The 20,142-nt window shown below is 36.1% G+C and overlaps 1 protein-coding gene across 1 annotated transcript; it reads right to left on the bottom strand.

The window, feature by feature from the left end:
* Positions 1–11,740: 11,740 nt before the first annotated feature.
* LOC115698045 (protein NRT1/ PTR FAMILY 3.1) lies at positions 11,741–16,272 on the bottom strand. Its single transcript, XM_030625231.2, has 4 exons — positions 15,978–16,272; positions 15,452–15,669; positions 14,043–14,602; positions 11,741–12,750 (listed from the first exon to the last, which is right to left on the bottom strand). The coding sequence occupies exons 1-4, from the start codon at positions 16,090–16,092 to the stop codon at positions 11,841–11,843; spliced, it is 1,803 nt and encodes a 600-aa protein (XP_030481091.1). The 5' UTR covers positions 16,093–16,272; the 3' UTR covers positions 11,741–11,840.
* Between the last annotated feature and the right edge of the window lie 3,870 nt (positions 16,273–20,142).

Genomic DNA, 20,142 nt, shown 5'->3' with positions numbered 1-20,142 from the left:
CTAAATTCCCGGCCATTCCCGACATTCCCAATGTCTAAAACCCGTCCCCAAATTACTAACATACTAAGTTGTGATTTCTACTGAGCCAAACGCCGAGTTCCAAAATACCGGACACCGGAAATGCAAAATATGCAAGCTACTGAATAACATAAATAACAGTATAATAAATTATTTAAATGGCTATAAATAATTTCATAATTAATCACAGTTAACTGAATGTTAAAGCTGCAGGAAAGGTACTTATTTAGTCTAAGGAAAGTTCTATACATCTTTGGCACCATTCCAAATTGCCTTAAACTACTAGTGTTAATTTCCTGATTAACCAAAAGTAGTTGCCAAAAGTATAGAATCCAGTATCCCAAGAGAGTAGACATATAGAGAGGAATTTCACATTATCAATGATTTTGTGATTAAAGGAAGAGTAATGGTGGAGAAAAGGTTGTGTTTAATTCAACCTTTCAGATCCTATTACGAGAGTTTACTACTACTACACTTGATTTGTATATCAAGGTGTTGAGATTATTTGAAACGCACTTTATGTTTTATATTAGTGCAAGTGGGAGTTTGTTGGGTTTTATGCCCTAAATAAAACTCATTTCAATATAATCAGATTTACTTATTAATATAGATCAGAAATAACATTTAATGTTGCATGGTTCACATGATTTATTTCATGATTATATGTACACAATGTATAAATTCATCTGAAACCCTTTTCACATACTTGATCCTGTTTATTGTGCCGTCAACACATTGGAAAGTAAACATGACTATGTGAATAAAGTTTCCTAGATTTATCAGACATAGGGTTTTACTGATATGATAATCTACAACAGAGTTTACTTGCATTTGGAGAAATGCTATTGTAACGCCCTGTCCAACAGGGACGCCACGTGTGTGTGCAATTTAATAAAATACTGATAATTATATAATATGTAATTATATTAAAAGTGTGGGTAATTAAATTTTTGATAATTAAAATTCAACTTTTAAACCGTTTAACAAAAGATAGATAATATGGACTACGGGGTCCCCCTGTTTTAAAAATATTTACAAAATAGTTTCAAAGTATTTTACAACATAAACTTTATATTTCCCAAAATACAATCAAAATAGAGCATCCTGTTTACTGGGCTGCCTACGGCTGGTATGTACATTGCTGCTGTGACCACAAACTCATGGTTGCTCAACTTTAGCCTTCCCTTTACCTGCAACATAAAGCACCCGTGAGTCACAGAGACTCAGCAAGAAAGTGATCAAAACAATAATTGAAAGAAAAGTGAATATCAACTTGATCTTATGCCATCATGTTTACTCACTATACAATTTAATAAGCATTCCTTTAAACATTACACAGTCCTGGTACTTAATAAAGTACCCCTTTTTACCACTCGTCACTTACGAGCTGAATATGTCACTATCGTTGCCCGATAAAGCAAACGATAAGTAAGAAACCTAACCGCGATTTCAAGAGTAATTACTCATAACGGTAATAACCGTTTCCAACCCTAGGTCATAACCTAGGCTTATTAAATATTTAATAAAAATCTTGATAATAATCAAGATCACCTCCATTCAACCAATAAACTTTAACCACATAAGGTGCTTACCACTTTTCTTACCTTAATTCAGAAGTCAAGAATATGGCCGACCTGAGTGGAAAAACAAGCTAGGCAATCCCGATCCTATGTCACGACAATTTGAAACACAATAAATACCTTAACTTAATATTCCGGATTAAAACCCTAATTTAAAACCGATTAGACTTAGCCTTCACCAACTATATAATAATTCAAATAACTCAAAATTATTCAAAGGCAGGTACTAGGTTCCACCCCGAGCTAAACAGGGTTCAGAGAAAAACCCGAGAAATTTTCCCCTGCTGTAACCGGTCGACCGGTTCTGGTACATCAGAACCAACCGGTCGACCGGTTGCTGTCAGACCAGAAAATTTCTGGGTTTTCTTCCCCAGCTCGAACCAAAACCATTTCAGACCTAAATATCATTTCCAGAACAGTTCAATATACCAAGTACAACATATTCAACACATCACTCAATCACAATTCATCACTTAACTCAAAATCACCATCTCACATGAAAATTAAGCTCAAATTGCTTAATCAAATACATTCAATCTAAACAAGCATTAAAATCACATGATACTAACTTCAACACACCCCAAAAGAGACCTAAAAACACCATCACAACCCAGACTAAACCTACAGCCACGAAATCCTACAACCCTCATCCAAAACCAACCTAAAATAGTGAAGTTTTCAATCCCCAAGGAAAAGAACTTACCTTCAAAGCTTCTAGGATGATCTTAGGTATCCAATTTGCTCAAAAACTGAGAGAAATCAAAATGAATCTCCTGGTTTTGGCTAGCTCTAGGTCACGAAAGAGAGAGAGAGAAGAGGAAGGAGAAGAAGAGATGAGGCTTCCTTGCCTTGGAAGTTTTCTTTCTAAAGAAAATGAGGTTTTTTCCATTTTTTTCCTATTCATTTCTTTCCTTAAATAAGTAATAGGCAGCAGAAAAAAAAATAAAAGAAGAGAAGTCAAAAATACCATTGAATTTCCTAATTTACCCCTCTCACATAATTTTTTTTTAAAAAAAACCTTAGGGGCATTTTGGTAATTTTACTAATTCCCCAATCCGACATTCTAATAAAATTCTAACTTAATCCGGGATATTCTCAAAATAATTCTTTAATTTAATGTCGTGACATTGCTAACCACATAGCTAAATTTCCACAATTGCCGGGCCCAAAAATAACGTATTTCATTATATAATTTCTCAATAATTTACCTAAGTAAGATCATAATCCTACTTCATTTCCCAAGTAATTACATATTTAATAAAATATGTCCATTTAAATATTATTTATTTTCTGGGATATTACAACTATCCCCCACTTATAGGAATTTTGTCCTCGAAATTTACCTGAAAAGCTCGAGATACAACTCCCGCATCTGCGACTCTAATTCCCAAGTCGCTTCATCAACTTTGCTGTTTCGCCACAACACTTTGACTAGTGGAATAGTCTTGTTTCGCAACACCTTTTCTTTCCTGTCTAAGATCTGTACTGGTTGTTCTTCATAAGACAGGTCGGTTTGAAGCTCAAGGTCTTCATAACTTAAGATATGAGTTGTATCAGATACATATTTCCGAAGCATCGAGACATGAAACACGTTATGAACCCCAGATAAAGCAGGAGGTAGACCCAACCGATAAGCTACCTGACCTACTTTCTCAAGAATCTCAAATGGACGAATAAATCTGGGACTCAACTTTCCTTTCTTCCCGAACCTTCGAATTCCTTTCATTGGGGACACCCGAAGAAAAACAAAATCCCCAACTTGGAATTCAACATCTCTACGCTTTGGATCTGCGTAGCTTTTCTGTCTACTTTGGGAAGCAAGCATACGAGCTCGAATCTTTTCAATAGCCTCGCTCGTTCTTTGGACAGCTTCAGGTCCAAGGTACCTACGTTCACCAGCCTCATCCCAGTGAATAGGTGATCGACATTTCCTTCCATAAAGCAACTCATACGGAGCCATGCCAATGGTACTCTGATAACTATTGTTATAAGAAAACTCAATCAGAGGTAGGTACTTGTTCCAAGAACCTTCAAAGTCCATTACACATGCCCTCAACATATCCTCAAGTATCTGGATAGTCCTTTCAGATTGACCATCGGTTTGAGGATGAAAAGGCGTATCTTGAATTTCAACTTAGTACCCATTGCTTGCTGTAAACTTTCCCAGAATTTGGATGTAAATTTTGGATCTCGATCTGAAACTATCAACTTTGGGGCACCATGAAGTCGAACTATCTCCTTGATATACAAATCAGCATATTGATCCACTGTATACGTTGTCCTCACCGGGAGAAAGTGAGCGGACTTCGTATATCGATCCACTATCACCCAAATAAAATCATAATACCCTACTGTTCTGGGCAATCCTACCACAAAATCCATGGTGATGTCTTCCCATTTCCATTCAGGAATCTTTAGAGGTTGAAGCAAACCTGCCGACCTTTGGTGTTCTGCTTTAATTTGTTGACAGGTTAAGCATTTTGACACATATTCAACAATATCCCTCTTCATACCCGGCCACCAGTATAAAGCTTTCACATCATGATACATCTTGGTTGTTCCCGGGTGTAAGGAGTACGGTGTAGTATGAGATTCATCAAGAATCTCCTGTCTGATTTCTTTATCAACCGGTACACAGATTCTGTTTTTGTATCGCAACAACCCATCAGATAAGCACGAAAAGTCTCTTGCCATTCCAGCCTCTAATTTTTCCTTATGTCCCTGTAGCTCAAGATCACCTTGTTGGGCTACTCTAATTCTTTCCAATAGGTTAGACTGTATGGTGATATTAGCATGTTTTCCAATTACAAATTCAATTCTCGCTCTCGTCATATCCTCAGCCAACTTTGATGAGATTTCCTTTAGTTCACAAACTTGCCCTGGTCCTTTCCGACTTAGAGCATCCGCTACCACATTTGCTTTACCAGGGTGGTAGAGAATCTCGCAGTCATAATCTTTGACCAGTTCTAACCATCGCCGTTGCCTCATATTTAAATCCTTCTGAGTGAAAAAGTACTTGAGGCTTTTGTGATCTGTATAAATTTCACACTTCTCACCGTATAGATAGTGACGCCAAACTTTTAGTGCAAAGACAACCGCTGCTAATTCAATATCATGGGTAGGATATCGTTGTTCATACTCCTTCAATTGCCTGGATGCATAAGCAATCACTTTCCCTGACTGCATAAGAACACAACCTAACCCTTGTTTGGATGCATCACAATAAATCACAAACTTTTCATCACTTTTTGGTAAAGTCAGCACAGGAGCGGTAATCAACCTTTGCTTCAATTCCTGGAAACTACCTTCACACTTGTCAGTCCAAACAAACTTACAATTCTTTCGGGTCAACTCAGTTAAAGGCGTAGAAATCTTTGCAAAGCCCTCAACAAATCTTCGATAATACCCTGCTAACCCTAGGAAACTTCTAACTTCAGTTGCTGACTTAGGTCGAGGCCAGTCATGAACTACTTCAATCTTTACTGGATCCATTAAAATACCATCTTTACTCACCACATGCCCCAAGAAACTCACCTGAGGTAACCAGAATTCACATTTCTTAAACTTGGCATACAACTTATGCTCCCTGAGACGTTGTAATACCATTCGAAGATGTCTTTCGTGAGTCTCTTCTGAGTCTAAATAAATTAGAATATCATCAATAAAGACAATAACAAAATAATCCAGAAAATCTTTGAACACTCGGTTCATCAAGTCCATAAATGCTGCCGGGGCATTTGTTAATCCGAAGGACATTACCAGGAATTCATAATGACCATACCGGGTCCGAAAAGCTGTCTTGGGAATATCCTCCTCTCGAATCCTCAGTTGGTGATAACCAGATCGAAGATCAATCTTAGAAAAGACAATCTTACCCTGCAGCTGATCAAATAAATCATCTATTCTTGGCAGAGGGTACTTGTTCTTCACTGTTAATTTGTTTAACTCCCGATAATCTATACACATTCGTAAAGTTCCATCTTTCTTTTTCACAAACAAAACTGGTGCACCCCAAGGTGAAGTACTAGGTCTAGTAAATTTTAAATCCATCACCCCCTGTAATTGAACTTTTAACTCTTTCAGCTCTGCAGGTGCCATCCTGTAGGGAGCTTTCGATACAGGCTCAGCTCCTGGTATTAAATCAATCTCAAAATCAATTTCACGTTTTGGTGGCAACCCTGGTAACTCTTCTGGGAACACATCCAGAAATTCTCGAACCACTGGGACATGCTCCGGTCCCGCTAGTGGTTCCATAGTAATATCCACAATACTTGCTAAGAAACCAATGCACCCCTCACACAACAAATCTTTTCCCTTAAGAGCTGAAATTAAGGGAATTCGGGATCCCTGCATCTTACCCACAAATACAAAGGGGTCCTCGCCCTCAGGCTGAAAAGTTACCATCTTTCTTTTACAATCAATGGTGGCGTTGTATTTAGCAAGCCAATCCATCCCCAAAATAACATCAAAATCCTCCAGATTTAATTCTATCAGATCAACTGATAACTCTCTTCCTTCCACAAACACTGGAAGGGATCGAACCCACCTGCTGGAGATAACCAACTCCCCAGTAGGCAACAAGGTTCCAAAACCTCTAGAAAGCACATCACTAGGTTTATTCAGCTTCTCAATTATTCTACTTGAAATATAAGAATGCGTCGCACCAGAATCAATTAACACAGTCAATAAAGTACCGGCAACGAAAGGCGGCACTGTCACAGTAGAAGGACCAGCATCAGCCTCAGCTTGAGTCAGGGCAAACACTCGGGCAGGAGCGGGTGTATCATCCTTCTTTTGCTCTAGCCGTAGCAATTGTGGACAATTTCTCTTCATATGACCCACCATTCCACAGTGGAAACAGGCCCTAGCGACACTCGCCCGAGGTGATGCTTTTTACACCTCGGACATTCGGGAAAAGTCCGCCGGTTTTCGTTTCCACTACGACGAAACCTTGGTTACCCCGGAATCTTTTGTCCGGGCTGCCGTGATGATTCACTAGGTCTTTTCTTGCGGTCACGGAATCGGTACCCTACCCGAACCGGAGACTCGTTGTTTGCTTCCATGAATCTCTTCTGGCAATATTTTTCTTTCGTATCTGAGCTTCTGCACCCTCAGAAACTAAGGCCAACTCAACTATTTGAGCATAAGTTCGGGCAACCCCCGGTTGTTTAGAAGCAACAATCACATCCCGGGCGATGTGTTCATCCAGCCCCCGTATAAACTTTGCTTTTCTAGCAGCTTCAGTAGCCACCTCATCTGAGGCAAACTTTGCCGATCGATCAAACTTAGTAGCATACTCTGTCACGGTCATACTACCCCGAGTTAACCGTATAAACTCTTCCGCCTTTCTTTGCCTTAATAGACTCATTATAGTACTTCTCATAAAATAAGGCCCGAAAAGTTTCCCAGGTCATGTTATTCAGATCATGGCCCTGAGATACAATCTCCCACCAAATACGGGCATCATCTCGTAGCATATAGGTAGCACACCTGACCCGGTCATTATCTTCAACCCGCATAAAATCGAAAATGGATGTTATCATACTCATCCATTGCTCCGCCTTGAGTGGATCAGCACCACCCTCAAACACTGGCGGATTCTGCTTCCTGAACCGCTCATACAATGGTTCCAAACGATTCCCTGCATTCGGTGGCACTACTAGAGGTGCCGGAGGATCCGGATTAAGATTTAGAGCAGGCTGAGCTCGCTGCTCTCTTAATTCTCTGATTTGCTCACCCTGCTGCCGAATAGTTTCTTGCATAGCAGCATATAACTCTTTCCAATTAGGTGGTGGTAAAGGGTTCTCACCCTCACCGGCAGCCCCGAGCCCAGCTAGCTCGCGAGTACCCCTACCAGCCCGCCTCGGGTGCATAACTATACACCTGCGATCACATTCCAAGTAATAATAATGCTGATAACTATTTCCATATATTATAATTCTTCCCACACCATTCCGATATCAACATAATTCAAATAATCAGGTAATCAGAAAATTAACAAGCTATCTTTTAACTTAAAGCTTACTAAACCATGAGTCGATCAGGTCCTTGCAACCAATGTACATATCAAACCAGTCTTCAGGATCTAAAAAGCTTGGCGCTCTGATACCATGTTGTAACGCCCTGTCCAACAGGGACGCCACGTGTGTGTGCAATTTAATAAAATACTGATAATTATATAATATGTAATTATATTAAAAGTGTGGGTAATTAAATTTTTGATAATTAAAATTCAACTTTTAAACCGTTTAACAAAAGATAGATAATATGGACTACGGGGTCCCCCTGTTTTAAAAAAATTTACAAAATAGTTTCAAAGTATTTTACAACATAAACTTTATATTTCCCAAAATACAATCAAAATAGAGCATCCTGTTTACTGGGCTGCCTACGGCTGGTATGTACATTGCTGCTGTGACCACAAACTCATGGTTGCTCAACTTTAGCCTTCCCTTTACCTGCACCATAAAGCACCCGTGAGTCACAGAGACTCAGCAAGAAAGTGATCAAAACAATAATTGAAAGAAAAGTGAATATCAACTTGATCTTATGCCATCATGTTTACTCACTATACAATTTAATAAGCATTCCTTTAAACATTACACAGTCCTGGTACTTAATAAATTACCCCTTTTTACCACTCGTCACTTACGAGCTGAATATGTCACTATCGTTGCCCGATAAAGCAAACGATAAGTAAGAAACCTAACCGCGGTTTCAAGAGTAATTACTCATAACGGTAATAACCATTTCCAACCCTAGGTCCTAACCTAGGCTTATTAAATATTTAATAAAAATCTTGATAATAATCAAGATCACCTCCATTCAACCAATAAACTTTAACCACATAAGGTGCTTACCACTTTTCTTACCTCAATTCAGAAGTCAAGAATATGGCCGACCTGAGTGGAAAAACAAGCTAGGCAATCCCGGTCCTATGTCACGACAATTTGAAACACAATAAATACCTTAACTTAATATTCCGGATTAAAACCCTAATTTAAAACCGATTAGACTTAGCCTTCACCAACTATATAATAATTCAAATAACTCAAAATTATTCAAAGGCAGGTACTAGGTTCCACCCCGAGCTAAACAGGGTTCAGAGAAAAACCCGAGAAATTTTCCCCGTCGTAACCGGCCGAGGTTCGGTACATCGAACCAACCGGTCGACCAGGTTCTTCGTCAACCGAAAAATTCTGGGTTTTCTTCCCCAGCTCGAACCAAAACCATTTCAGACCTAAATATCATTTCCAGAACAGTTCAATATACCAAGTACAACATATTCAACACATCACTCAATCACAATTCATCACTTAACTCAAAATCACCATCTCACATGAAAATTAAGCTCAAATTGCTTAATCAAATACATTCTATCTAAACAGCCATTAAAATCACATGATACTAACTTCAACACACCCCAAAAGAGACCTAAAAACACCATCACAACCCAGACTAAACCTAAAGCCACGAAATCCTACAACCCTCATCCAAAACCAACCTAAAATAGTGAAGTTTTCAATCCCCAAGGAAAAGAACTTACCTTCAAAGCTTCTAGGATGATCTTAATTATCCAATTTGCTCAAAAACTGAGAGAAATCAAAATGAATCCCCTGGTTTTGGCTAGCTCTAGGTCACGAAAGAGAGAGAGAGAAGAGGAAGGAGAAGAAGAGATGAGGCTTCCTTGCCTTGGAAGTTTTCTTTCTAAAGAAAATGAGGTTTTTTCCATTTTTTTTCCTATTCATTTCTTTCCTTAAATAAGTAATAGGCAGCAGAAAAAAAAAATAAAAGAAGAGAAGTCAAAAATACCATTGAATTTCCTAATTTACCCCTCTCACATAATTTTTTTTTTTAAAAAAAACCTTAGGGGCATTTTGGTAATTTTACTAATTCCCCAATCCGACATTCTAATAAAATTCTAACTTAATCCGGGATATTCTCAAAATAATTCTTTCATTTAATGTCGTGACATTGCTAACCACATAGCTAAATTTCCACAATTGCCGGGCCCAAAAATAACGTATTTCATTAAATAATTTCTCAATAATTTACCTAAGTAAGATCATAATCCTACTTCATTTCCCAAGTAATTACATATTTAATAAAATATGTCCATTTAAATATTATTTATTTTCTGAGATATTACAGCTATGTTCTTTCCAGAGCATTGGTTAAAGTAAAGCTCAGGTTGGATGCATGGAGTATGTATCGGAAGGGACCGATATTGAACTTTGACTTAGATTTATTAAACTTACCGTAATATCTATTCAAGTCAATATCGCCTAGTTGATCCTAGATCAAATGTTCTTAATCCGGTTATGATTAGGCTCAATCTTGAAAGACTATTCATGTTCTTTGATTTGTTAGTTAAGCCTACTTTTAGGTCAGGGTGATACGTACATTTTGGGAACACGGTAGTGCAATTGAGTGGGAGCGCTATCATAAACATGGAATCTATAGCTTCTATCTGGCGAATAGTAAGCAAAGGATGATCTCCTTCGAGCTTGACCAAACGAACATAAATGGTGGAGTACTCATTTCACATATGCTGAAATATCATTTATACGGGGTCAAGTGTTTTAAGGAATAAATACATTGTAGGGTGTAACGGTAATCTAATCCGTTTACAGTGTAGATCATTCATATAGAGGATCATTGATCAAATTAGGATTATAACAATGGATAACTAATGATGTGTCCATATGGTGGAACATATAGAGCATTCTATATACTGAGAGTGCAATTCTAAGTTCTATGCGTGGATTCAACGAAGAATTAATAAGTTAGTGAATTTTAGTGCTAAATTCTTGATCTACTTATTGGAAGCTCGGTTATATAGACCCATGGTCCCCCCACTAGTTGAGATAATATTGCTTGTAAGACTCATGTAATTGGTTTTGATTAATCAATTATAATTCTCAAATTAGACTATGTCTATTTGTGAATTTTTCACTAAGTAAGGGCGAAATTGTAAAGAAAGAGTTTATAGGGGCATATTTGTTAATTATGATACTTTGTATGGTTCAATTAATAAATATGATAAATGACAATATTATTTAATAATTATTTATAGTTATTAAATAGTTAGAATTGGCATTTAAATGGTTGAATTTGAAAATTGGCGTTTTTGAGAAAATCAGATGCAGAAAAGATAAAACTGCAAAATTGCAAAAAGTAAGGCCCAAATCCACTTGTATAGGGCTGGCCACTTTTGTAGGAAATTTAAACTGATATTTTTATTATTTTAATGCCAAATAATTCAAACCTTACCCTAGTGGAATGCTATAAATAGATAGTGAAGGCTTCAGGAAATTTACACTTAAATTTCTACACTTCTGATTCAGAAAAACTGAGCCTCTCTCTCTCCCTATCTTTAGCTACCACTTCTTCTTTCTTCTTCCTTTGAATTTCGAAATCCTTAGTGATTAGAGTAGTGCCCACACACATCAAGCAATACCTCAATCATAGTGAGGAAGATCGTGAAGAAAGATCATCAGCAAAGGAGTTTCAGCATCAAAGATTCAGAGAAAGAGATCCAGGTTCAGATATTGATAATGCTCTGCTACAGAAAGGAATCAAGAGCTAGATATCTGAACGGAAGGAGTCATATTATTCCGCTGCACCCAATGTAAGGTTTCCTAAACTTTATATGTGTTTAATTTATCGTTTTAGAAAGTTCTTATTTAGGATGTTAATAAACATACTTGTGAGTAGATCTAAGATCCTGGTAAAATAAATTCCAACAAATTCCACTTCCGCAACCCAAAGGACCTCCTCAATCGTTCTTTTACCTTAAAAGGCTTATTCGACGAGCTTGGTCCCTTTTTCTGATTATATCTATTCACACTCTTGCTCTGAAACTATACCTTCCCTGTTGCACACTTACATTCCTTAGATTGAGACTGGTGATAGATATTGTGAGATCTCCTTCGACCTACCATGACTCTAATGTGTGTTAAAGTCGTGCTTAACTCTAGTAGAGCTATGAGTTATACTTTATAATTGGTATAATAATAATAAATATTGTAACAAATCTAACATTTATTTATTTATTCTTTCTAACAAATTAAACATTATCTTTACATCTTGCATTCAATATTGTCTGAGGTATCACCATTATGATTTTGTACGATTGATCATTACGAGACACAAAATAAATTCTATCTCATTGTTGATAAATAATTTACTTATATGTGGTATAAAAATATATTTTAACTTTCCAACCAGTATTACATATTGTCACATTCTAACCTCCTTGGGTGTCTCTTCATCATTCTTTAATTCAACGTCTTCTTCTTTAATAATTACCTCCTCTAATGGTTTGTATGAATAAAACGATGCACATGCAACATAGTACACTAAATTAACAACTTGAATTCCACTTACGAGGAAGTAGTAATTTTCTAACTTTCCCCTATTAAGATTTCTATCAGGCACCCAATTGTCGTCACCACTCCCAGTATAATGATGAACCAGAGTAACCACTAACGTTCCAACATAATTTCCTATAGAAATCGTAATCCAATACAATGCAGCCGCTGTGCTTCGCATGCTCTCTGGTGATTGATCATAGAGAAACTCAATGTGGCCGACAGACATGAAGACCTCAGCCACCCCGTGCAGGAAAAATTGAGGGATCAACCAGAAAACACTAATGGGGACAATGGCTTTAGGGTCATCGAGCAAACCATGGTTGGCTGCCACCGATTTTCGCTTCATTTCTACAAAGGCGCATACAATAGTGGAGAAGATGTTGGCCGCAAATCCTACTCCCATCCTCTGGAGGCACGTGATGCCAACGGGGTTTTTTGTTATACGGCGGGCTAGAGGTACGAAGAGGCGTTCATAGAAAATAAGGCCAACAAGGACAGTGATAGTGCCAAAGATGGAGAGGCTTGCTGGAGGGATTTCAAAAGAGGAATTGACAACCACGTGGCGATTCATGGTTCGGGCTTGTTGGATGACAAAGCTGTGTTGGTGGGATTGGGCAGTGACAAGTAGGATTGCAGAGGCCCAAATGGGAAGCATTCTAATGATGCATTTTACCTCCTCTACTCGGTGGATGGTGGATAGTCTCCATAGATTTGGAGGGGTTGTTGTGTTCTTAGTCTCGTCGCCTGGGGTTACAATAGCTGCTCTATCTAAGCACCTGGAAATAGATCATTATGATTAAAAATACAATTAATTTTGAAACCAAATACTCCAAACATTAAGCTTTTCAATTTAAGTGCTTCTAATTATTTTTAAGCTTAAATTGAGAAGCTAGTAAGCAAACAAAAGTATTTCGTATAGGCCTACATTTATCAATTTATAAAGTAAACATAAATTTATTTTTTATAGAATAAATTTTTTTTTATGAAACCCCAGTATGTTTTACTTATTATACCTTAACCCTAAACATTTTTTTTTTGTGATAATACTCCATTTAGTTGAATTTTGTTTGTAAATTTGAAGTTTCTCTTATATTTGGTTATTAAGTCTCAATTGGGTCACCCACTTTGTACATATGTCATGCTTTTATTAGTGCATTTTTTTTTTTTAAAATTTAAACATTATAAAAATTATTTTAAATTTAAAAATAAATAAAAATATTATGTTTTCTATTTTCATATTTATTTATTTAAAGATTAAAAAAATCTAATAAGTAAATAGAAATGAGAAAAAAAAGATGTTTTTCTATTTAATTTTTATTTTAAATAATTTTTATCATAATAAATTTATTAAAATTATTTGAGGCAATGAAAACATATCATGAGTACACACATCAAAATTTAAGAGAACCATCAATTTTTTGCAAAACAAATTTTGAACCTAAGTGGGTATTACCACCAAAAAAAACAAAGAAATAAATAAAAAAAAATAAAAAATTAAGTGTATAACAATTAAAACACATGGGATTTTAACTGTAAATTTCTTCTAATACAATAGTTTATTAAAAATATTTTAAACAACTAATATATAATTATATTCCAACAAAGTATATACCTTAACCTGAATATCATAAGATACATACCAATGCAATATGGTATTGAATATTTTGAAATACCTAATAACAATACTCGTAAAAATAAATATTGAGCAATATCAGAGAACACCTTGAATCCGAATATTATGGGTAAGTGCCATGTTAATATTATTAAGTTTCATATAATATAAAAAATTAGTAATAACAAATAAATTAAATAAATCACTTGAGCTCATAGGTGGGTGTATGTGTTTTGGAGGTCTGAGTTCGAATCTCAGATAAAATAAAAAAGAAATTAAACACCACCATTTATTGTATTGGGCACTTTAAAATTTCTAATAGCATCTAATTCTTTTTCAATTTATTCTTTAATATATAGTACTGTGTATATTAGATAATTTATTATCAAGCATTTTTCTAACTTAACATTTTTGTTAATAAATGAAGATTATTAGCTATAAGATTTAATGACTCACTTGAATTGATGGGAGTGCATAAGACTTCCCTGCAAACAAATATCAGCGTCGAGCTCCCTATTCTGATACAAGAGTTTAGGGTCAGTGGGGACCACTGCGTCCCTTTTCTTGACTGCCGCGACAACCACCTGAGCCAATCTAACAAGAGGGCTTCCCCCAGCTTTGATCTTCTTGTAAAGCGGCGAGCCGATTAGGAAGATTACAATGGATATTGCCATGGCAGCCGTAGGGATGCCAAGACCCAAGCCCCAGCCGACGTTGTCTTGGATGTAAACAACGACTGTTAAGGCTGTGAGCGTGGCCAACCCCATGCAGAAGTAGTAAACGTTGAAGAAGTTCCATCCGCGGTTGGCCACTCCGGACTTGCTCATGTCGAATTGGTCAGCAGCGAAGGTGACGACGCAGGGCCTGATGCCACCGGAGCCAATAGAGGTAAGGAGCAGGGCCATGTAAAGGATCCATAACTGTGAGGATGAGGCTTCAACACAGTTTGTTTGGGTTGGACATGGAGGAGGCCGCAGCGATGGGAGCAGTGCTGATGTGGTTATGCTCATTAACCCCTGTCACAAAATTAACAAGGCTTATCATACACAAATCACCTAATATTAATGCGAATAAATGCTATCATTTTTTGTTTTCAGTTACAATTTCACATAATATAAACGTGAAGTATCAGAAATTAATAATTTTGATGAAATTTCTTAGAATTTAAAATATTCAACAGCAGATTTTCTTTCTTTCTTTTTTTTTTCATTTTATATTAAACATAGGACTTCCCAAAGTAATAAATTTAATTAGGGAAAAAAAGGCCAAATTGAGAAATAGCATGACCAAGAAATTAAAGAAGTAAACACTCCTCACAAAAGCAGGGGAGCAGTACACACTCTTCACATACACGCACAAATAAACATCTTTGGTAAAAATGCTCGTGGTTTTTGACGTTCAGTAGATATTAACTGTACATTGAGCGTGCCTACGGAGTAACGTAGGTAGATAAGACAAGGGCTAAGGTTGACTTCTAGTGAGAAATTTCTTAACGTCCTACACAAACTTTTTTTTTTTTGCGAAATATGCTCCCACACTAAATTAATTAATTCTGAGCAAAGCTAAGATGATACAGCTGGCATTTACAAATAGCTTATCAAAACGAGGCAACTCTTTTAACATTCTTTCAGTAGCTCTCTATTACTACAATAAAATAAGATGTACTTTTTTTTTTTTTTCGAAAGAAAATAAGATGTACTTAGATAACTATAAATTAGATACAGAGAGAATACCTTTATTTTTTTTACTTTTTCTTACCGAAAGAAAAAATAACTGTTAATGCTTCTTTTATTTTACCACATGTCATAAGTATGACCTACGAATAACTGAAACATAAAAAGAGATAGAAAGGTGAAGAAAGAAACCAGTAGGTAAACAATTGAGCTGACGACAATGGTCCAAAAACGCCCGGCAAATGAATCAGCAATGAGAGCACCAATGAGTGGCATGAAGTTGGCGGTGCCGCCAAAGTTAGTGAGGGTGTTTGAGGCCTTCACTAATGGCAAATTTAACTCTTGGGTCAAATATGAGATCATGTTCGCATGGAACCCACTGCTTGCAAATCTATCACATATTTCATTTGCTACCATAAAACCAAAAATTCAATGTTACTAAAAGAAATTGAATTTTAGAAAAAGAAAAAAAGAAATTGTCAGCTTTAAATTTCATAGTTATAGCAATATATAATATTTTCTTAACTAAAATTAACTAATTGATAATCGATGAGTGAAATTAAACACAAGTGGTGTACAAATTTATTGTTTGTTATTTTGGATGAACTCTATATTGATAGAAATTTTATATGCACTCATGACCATATGAGCAAAGTAAAAAGTTAAACTTGAACTAAATATATATAATAATCAAAGTCTCTCGAACAACAGTACATACCAAAAATGAATGGCAATGTTCTAATGCCACCGACCTTCTTTACTTTCATCTTCTTCGATTTGTTCTCGTCATTTTCATCATCTGCCACGGCCATGTTCTTGTTTTCCAACTCCATTATCTTGCAATCCGATTCCAAGGATGAGATCTACCGAGGCTATACATATTTATACATAAACAAATTAAGTATAAATGAACAAACCAACAAAATACAAGACATATGTGGGGTCCATAATATTTCTGTTGCTTTTTCGAATAGGATATTGTTATTCTAATACCATACTAATAATGTGACGAGGCATTGTCAGTGATTAGTAAATTTGTATGTTAATTATTAAATTATGTTAGAGATGATATTAAATTATATTAATAGAAATATATAGTCTTTTGTAGGAATAAAATTCACCTGTCCCAAACTCTCTATCCCATTCCTGTTCCTACAATCAAATACTAACATGTGTCCATTTTATTTATTACATATTGACTCTAAAGTTTCTGTTAGTTTTAGAATTGTTAAGTCAAAAATCAATAAATATCAATGCATTGGGAAATACAAAAAAGTCATTTATTTTACAGGTAATTTACTTTCTTTAATTGTTTTTTAATTTTATTTTAGGAAATTAAATATTTATTAGTTTGTTTGATTTTTTTTTTTTTTTTTGAAGTAAGTTTGTTTGAAAAAAGTTAAATATTTATTATATTAAAATTTAGGTTTGTTTTTTTTTTTTCATTTTTATACTTTAAAATAATTTTTTTTGCATTTTTACGGACTTTTACATAGAAACCCATATTGCAACTAGCGCTGCAACCTAAATTGCAATAAAAAAATCGTATAGAAACCCTTATTGCAACTAGCGCTGCAACCACTTTAGAAACCCAAACTGTAAATTTGAAAAAAAAAAGTTAAAAAAAATAGTATATAGGGTAATTCCCCAAAAATTTATCTGATATACTTTTTTTAAAAAAGAGTATTTTGAAAGACTTATTTATTTATTTTGACATTTATAAAAAATTAAATATGTATTGTAATTATTTAAGATTACTTGTATTTTTAAAAAAATTCTTAATAGTTTATATATGAAAAATAATGTTCAAATATTACCACACGCGTAAGAAAAATAGTTTCGAGTACAACAAAATATTTAAATCTTATTTTTCGTCATTATAAACTACTCGAAATTTTCTAAAATTTTACAGATAGTCTTAAATAATTATAACGTACACAGTCATAAAAAATTAAACTAAAAAAATCTTTTAAATATCGACACATATAAAAAAAATCTACTAAAATATAGAATATCACTAACAATTAATTATACTATTTCTTTATAACAAATATATAAGTATATTATTTTATTGAAATTATATTACTCATTATTTTTTTTTTTGTGCATAGAGTAAAAAAATAAGGTGGCGTTTGGTAACACTTTTTTAATCAGTTTTCTGTTTTTAAAAGTGGAAAAGTGAAAATATTTTTCAAAAACATGTTTTATAAAACTGTTTTTACTTTTCTTTTATAATTAGAAATCAATTTTTTTTTTTTAAAAAAAAATCACTTTCAATATTTTTTTAAACAGTTTTTTTTCTTAATTAATCTTTTGGATTACAACCAGACCGGGACCCAAATCCCCTCCTCACGCTATTGGCGCTGAACCCGGCTTCTGACCTGAACCCGAATCAAACTCCGGATCTTGAACCGACTTAAATAAAATCAAAAAATAAAAATGAAAAATGAACTTTACAGAACACACTTTTGTTTTCCGTTTTTAAAATTGAAAAACAAAAGTGGTTACAGAACACATTTTTATTTTTTAAAAATAAATTTTTTAAAAACAAAAATTTTACTTTCATTTTGTGATTAAAAAATTAAAAAGCAAAAGTGTTACCAAACGGCATCTAAGTTTTTTATTCAGTGATTTTGATTAAACATTTATGCTATATCAATTTGTTATCACATAAGTTTTTTATTTGTTTTTATACCATCAGTGAAAAAAAAATGTAAGAGAAAGTATTCAATTTTAATAATTAAAATACACTATAAAATATATAATTAAAAAATTATTATCGAGTATATACCAATTTTTAAAAAAAAATTATAAAAAACTTTCATAAAATTGTAAATGTTGCCCCTGATTTTCCCATATACGTGGACCAACCAGACAAGGACACGTGGACACAAAGGTCTTAACACTCAAATTAATAGCTAAGTCTTTATAAAGAAAGGCATTATCCGGGACCTACCTCCCGGAGAAGGCATACGAAGTCCTCTATGCTCCCGGAGGCCAAGGTGGCATCAAAGCATCTCCGGGAGATGTCAGGCTTCCTTTGAGCAGTCATCTCGCATTTAATGCCGCATGGGAGGAGGCGTGTTGGAACTGCCACACGCATTAAAGTCTGACGACACAACCCTCGATCTGCACCTACAAGGCTATGATCACTTAAGTCTAATGATGGCTACTCTGTGAAGAATCACATCAGTCAAAAGGCAATAAGGACAATCCGCATAACATCCCTACAACACCTAGAGATTTGACCATGCATTACCCAGGGTATATTCATTGGGAATACCCAACTTTATTGATAGTTACAGAAATACATGTACTGTAATTCTAGGAATCACCCCACAAAAATACTATAAATGCCCCCTCAAAGCTCATTAATGGGGGTCGAGAATTTTGGGTTGCATAAGTGCAAGAAGAGTAAATACTCACCAAGAACATTCTCTGTATTAAATACACTCATAAATATACAGACTCGTGGACTAAGGCTCATTAACGCCCCAACCACGTAAAAATCCTTCTCTTAATTTCTTACAGCTCTTTAATCTCTTATTATTTTATTGGTTGCTGAAAATCTCGGTCAACATTTTGGTGCTTTCATTGAGAGCTGAAGAAAGCTTCTGTAAACACACAATACATTACAACAATGGTGGAGACTCGAAGCACTCGTCAACCTCGCCCTCTAAAAGATGCTCAAGACCCGAATGAGGAAGACGTAGCCTCAAGAGCAGCTGAGGGCTCCTAGGAAGAAGAAGGAATTCCTGATGATGATTACGAGGGAAACCTCGATGAGTACGCCTACGATGACGGTAGCTACTCAGAATTGGTGCTTCTAAGACAAAAGGCTGTCGATCATGAAGCTGAGATCGCAGCCCAAAAATCACAAAACCAAAAGATGCAAGAGGTAATGCTGGCCATGCAAAAAGCCATGGAGGCAGCTGGCATCCACGTGCATCCCAAAGCCATGTCTGCTGGACTTGGAAAGGAACCAGAGGAATCCTCGCCAAGTACCCAACAGCAAAAATCTAGGGAACCAAGCCCTATAAGGTATCTCGCTGAAGGGAACCAAAAGAAAAACCCTACTTCTACGCCCGGGAGAAAGAAAAAGGCGCAGGATCTGCGAAAGGTCCGCTCAGATTTCCCGAAAGGGAAAGGTCCGCAGAGGGGCAGACTCCAAAAAGGGAGTCTTGGCCCTCAGGATCGAGAGGACCGAAAAAGCGTTTCCCTACACCAGGAGCCCGGAGGTAGAGGAAGAAGAGGACAGAAATGTCCTCCCGTCGATTTGAGAAATCAAATCAATGGGAATCAAGGTGACCTCCGGGATCACCTTGACCAAAAGAAATACGGGCCCGCGGTCTCCACAGGAACGTTAGACGAAGGAATCATGGCGGAACTCGCCATACTCTGAAAAGATATCGCCCGAGTCTCCCGGAGATAGAAAGGCAACGACTCCGACTCAGACTGTGATGACTGGGAGCCGTGCGCCAAGCATATCCTGGAAGCAGAGCTCCCTAAGAACTTTAAGATGCCCGAAATGGCAGCTTATACCGGGAACTCCGATCCAAGCGACCATCTGCCACGGTTCAACCGGGTCATGACGGTCATGAGTGTCAGCAATGACGCTAAATGTCTGTGCTTCCCGCTTACTCTAAGTGGGTCTGCGGAGGAATGGTTCAAGAAACTGGAGCCAGGATCCGTGGGCTGTTGGAATAAGTTATAGACCAACTTCTGGAGACAGTTTGTCGCCGCAAGAAAGGTTAACTTGGAGGTCAGTGCCTTGACTAACATCAAGCAGCTGCCTACGGAGACCTTAAAGAACTATATAAAGAGGTTCCGAGAGGAAGCCTCGAAGACCAAGAAAGTTGATGACGGACAACAGCTTGCCCTTC

Source organism: Cannabis sativa, chromosome 7 (assembly GCF_029168945.1).
Source record: "Cannabis sativa cultivar Pink pepper isolate KNU-18-1 chromosome 7, ASM2916894v1, whole genome shotgun sequence".
Taxonomy (NCBI): Eukaryota; Viridiplantae; Streptophyta; class Magnoliopsida; order Rosales; family Cannabaceae; genus Cannabis; species Cannabis sativa.
This window is presented reverse-complemented; position numbering and strand designations above follow the sequence as displayed.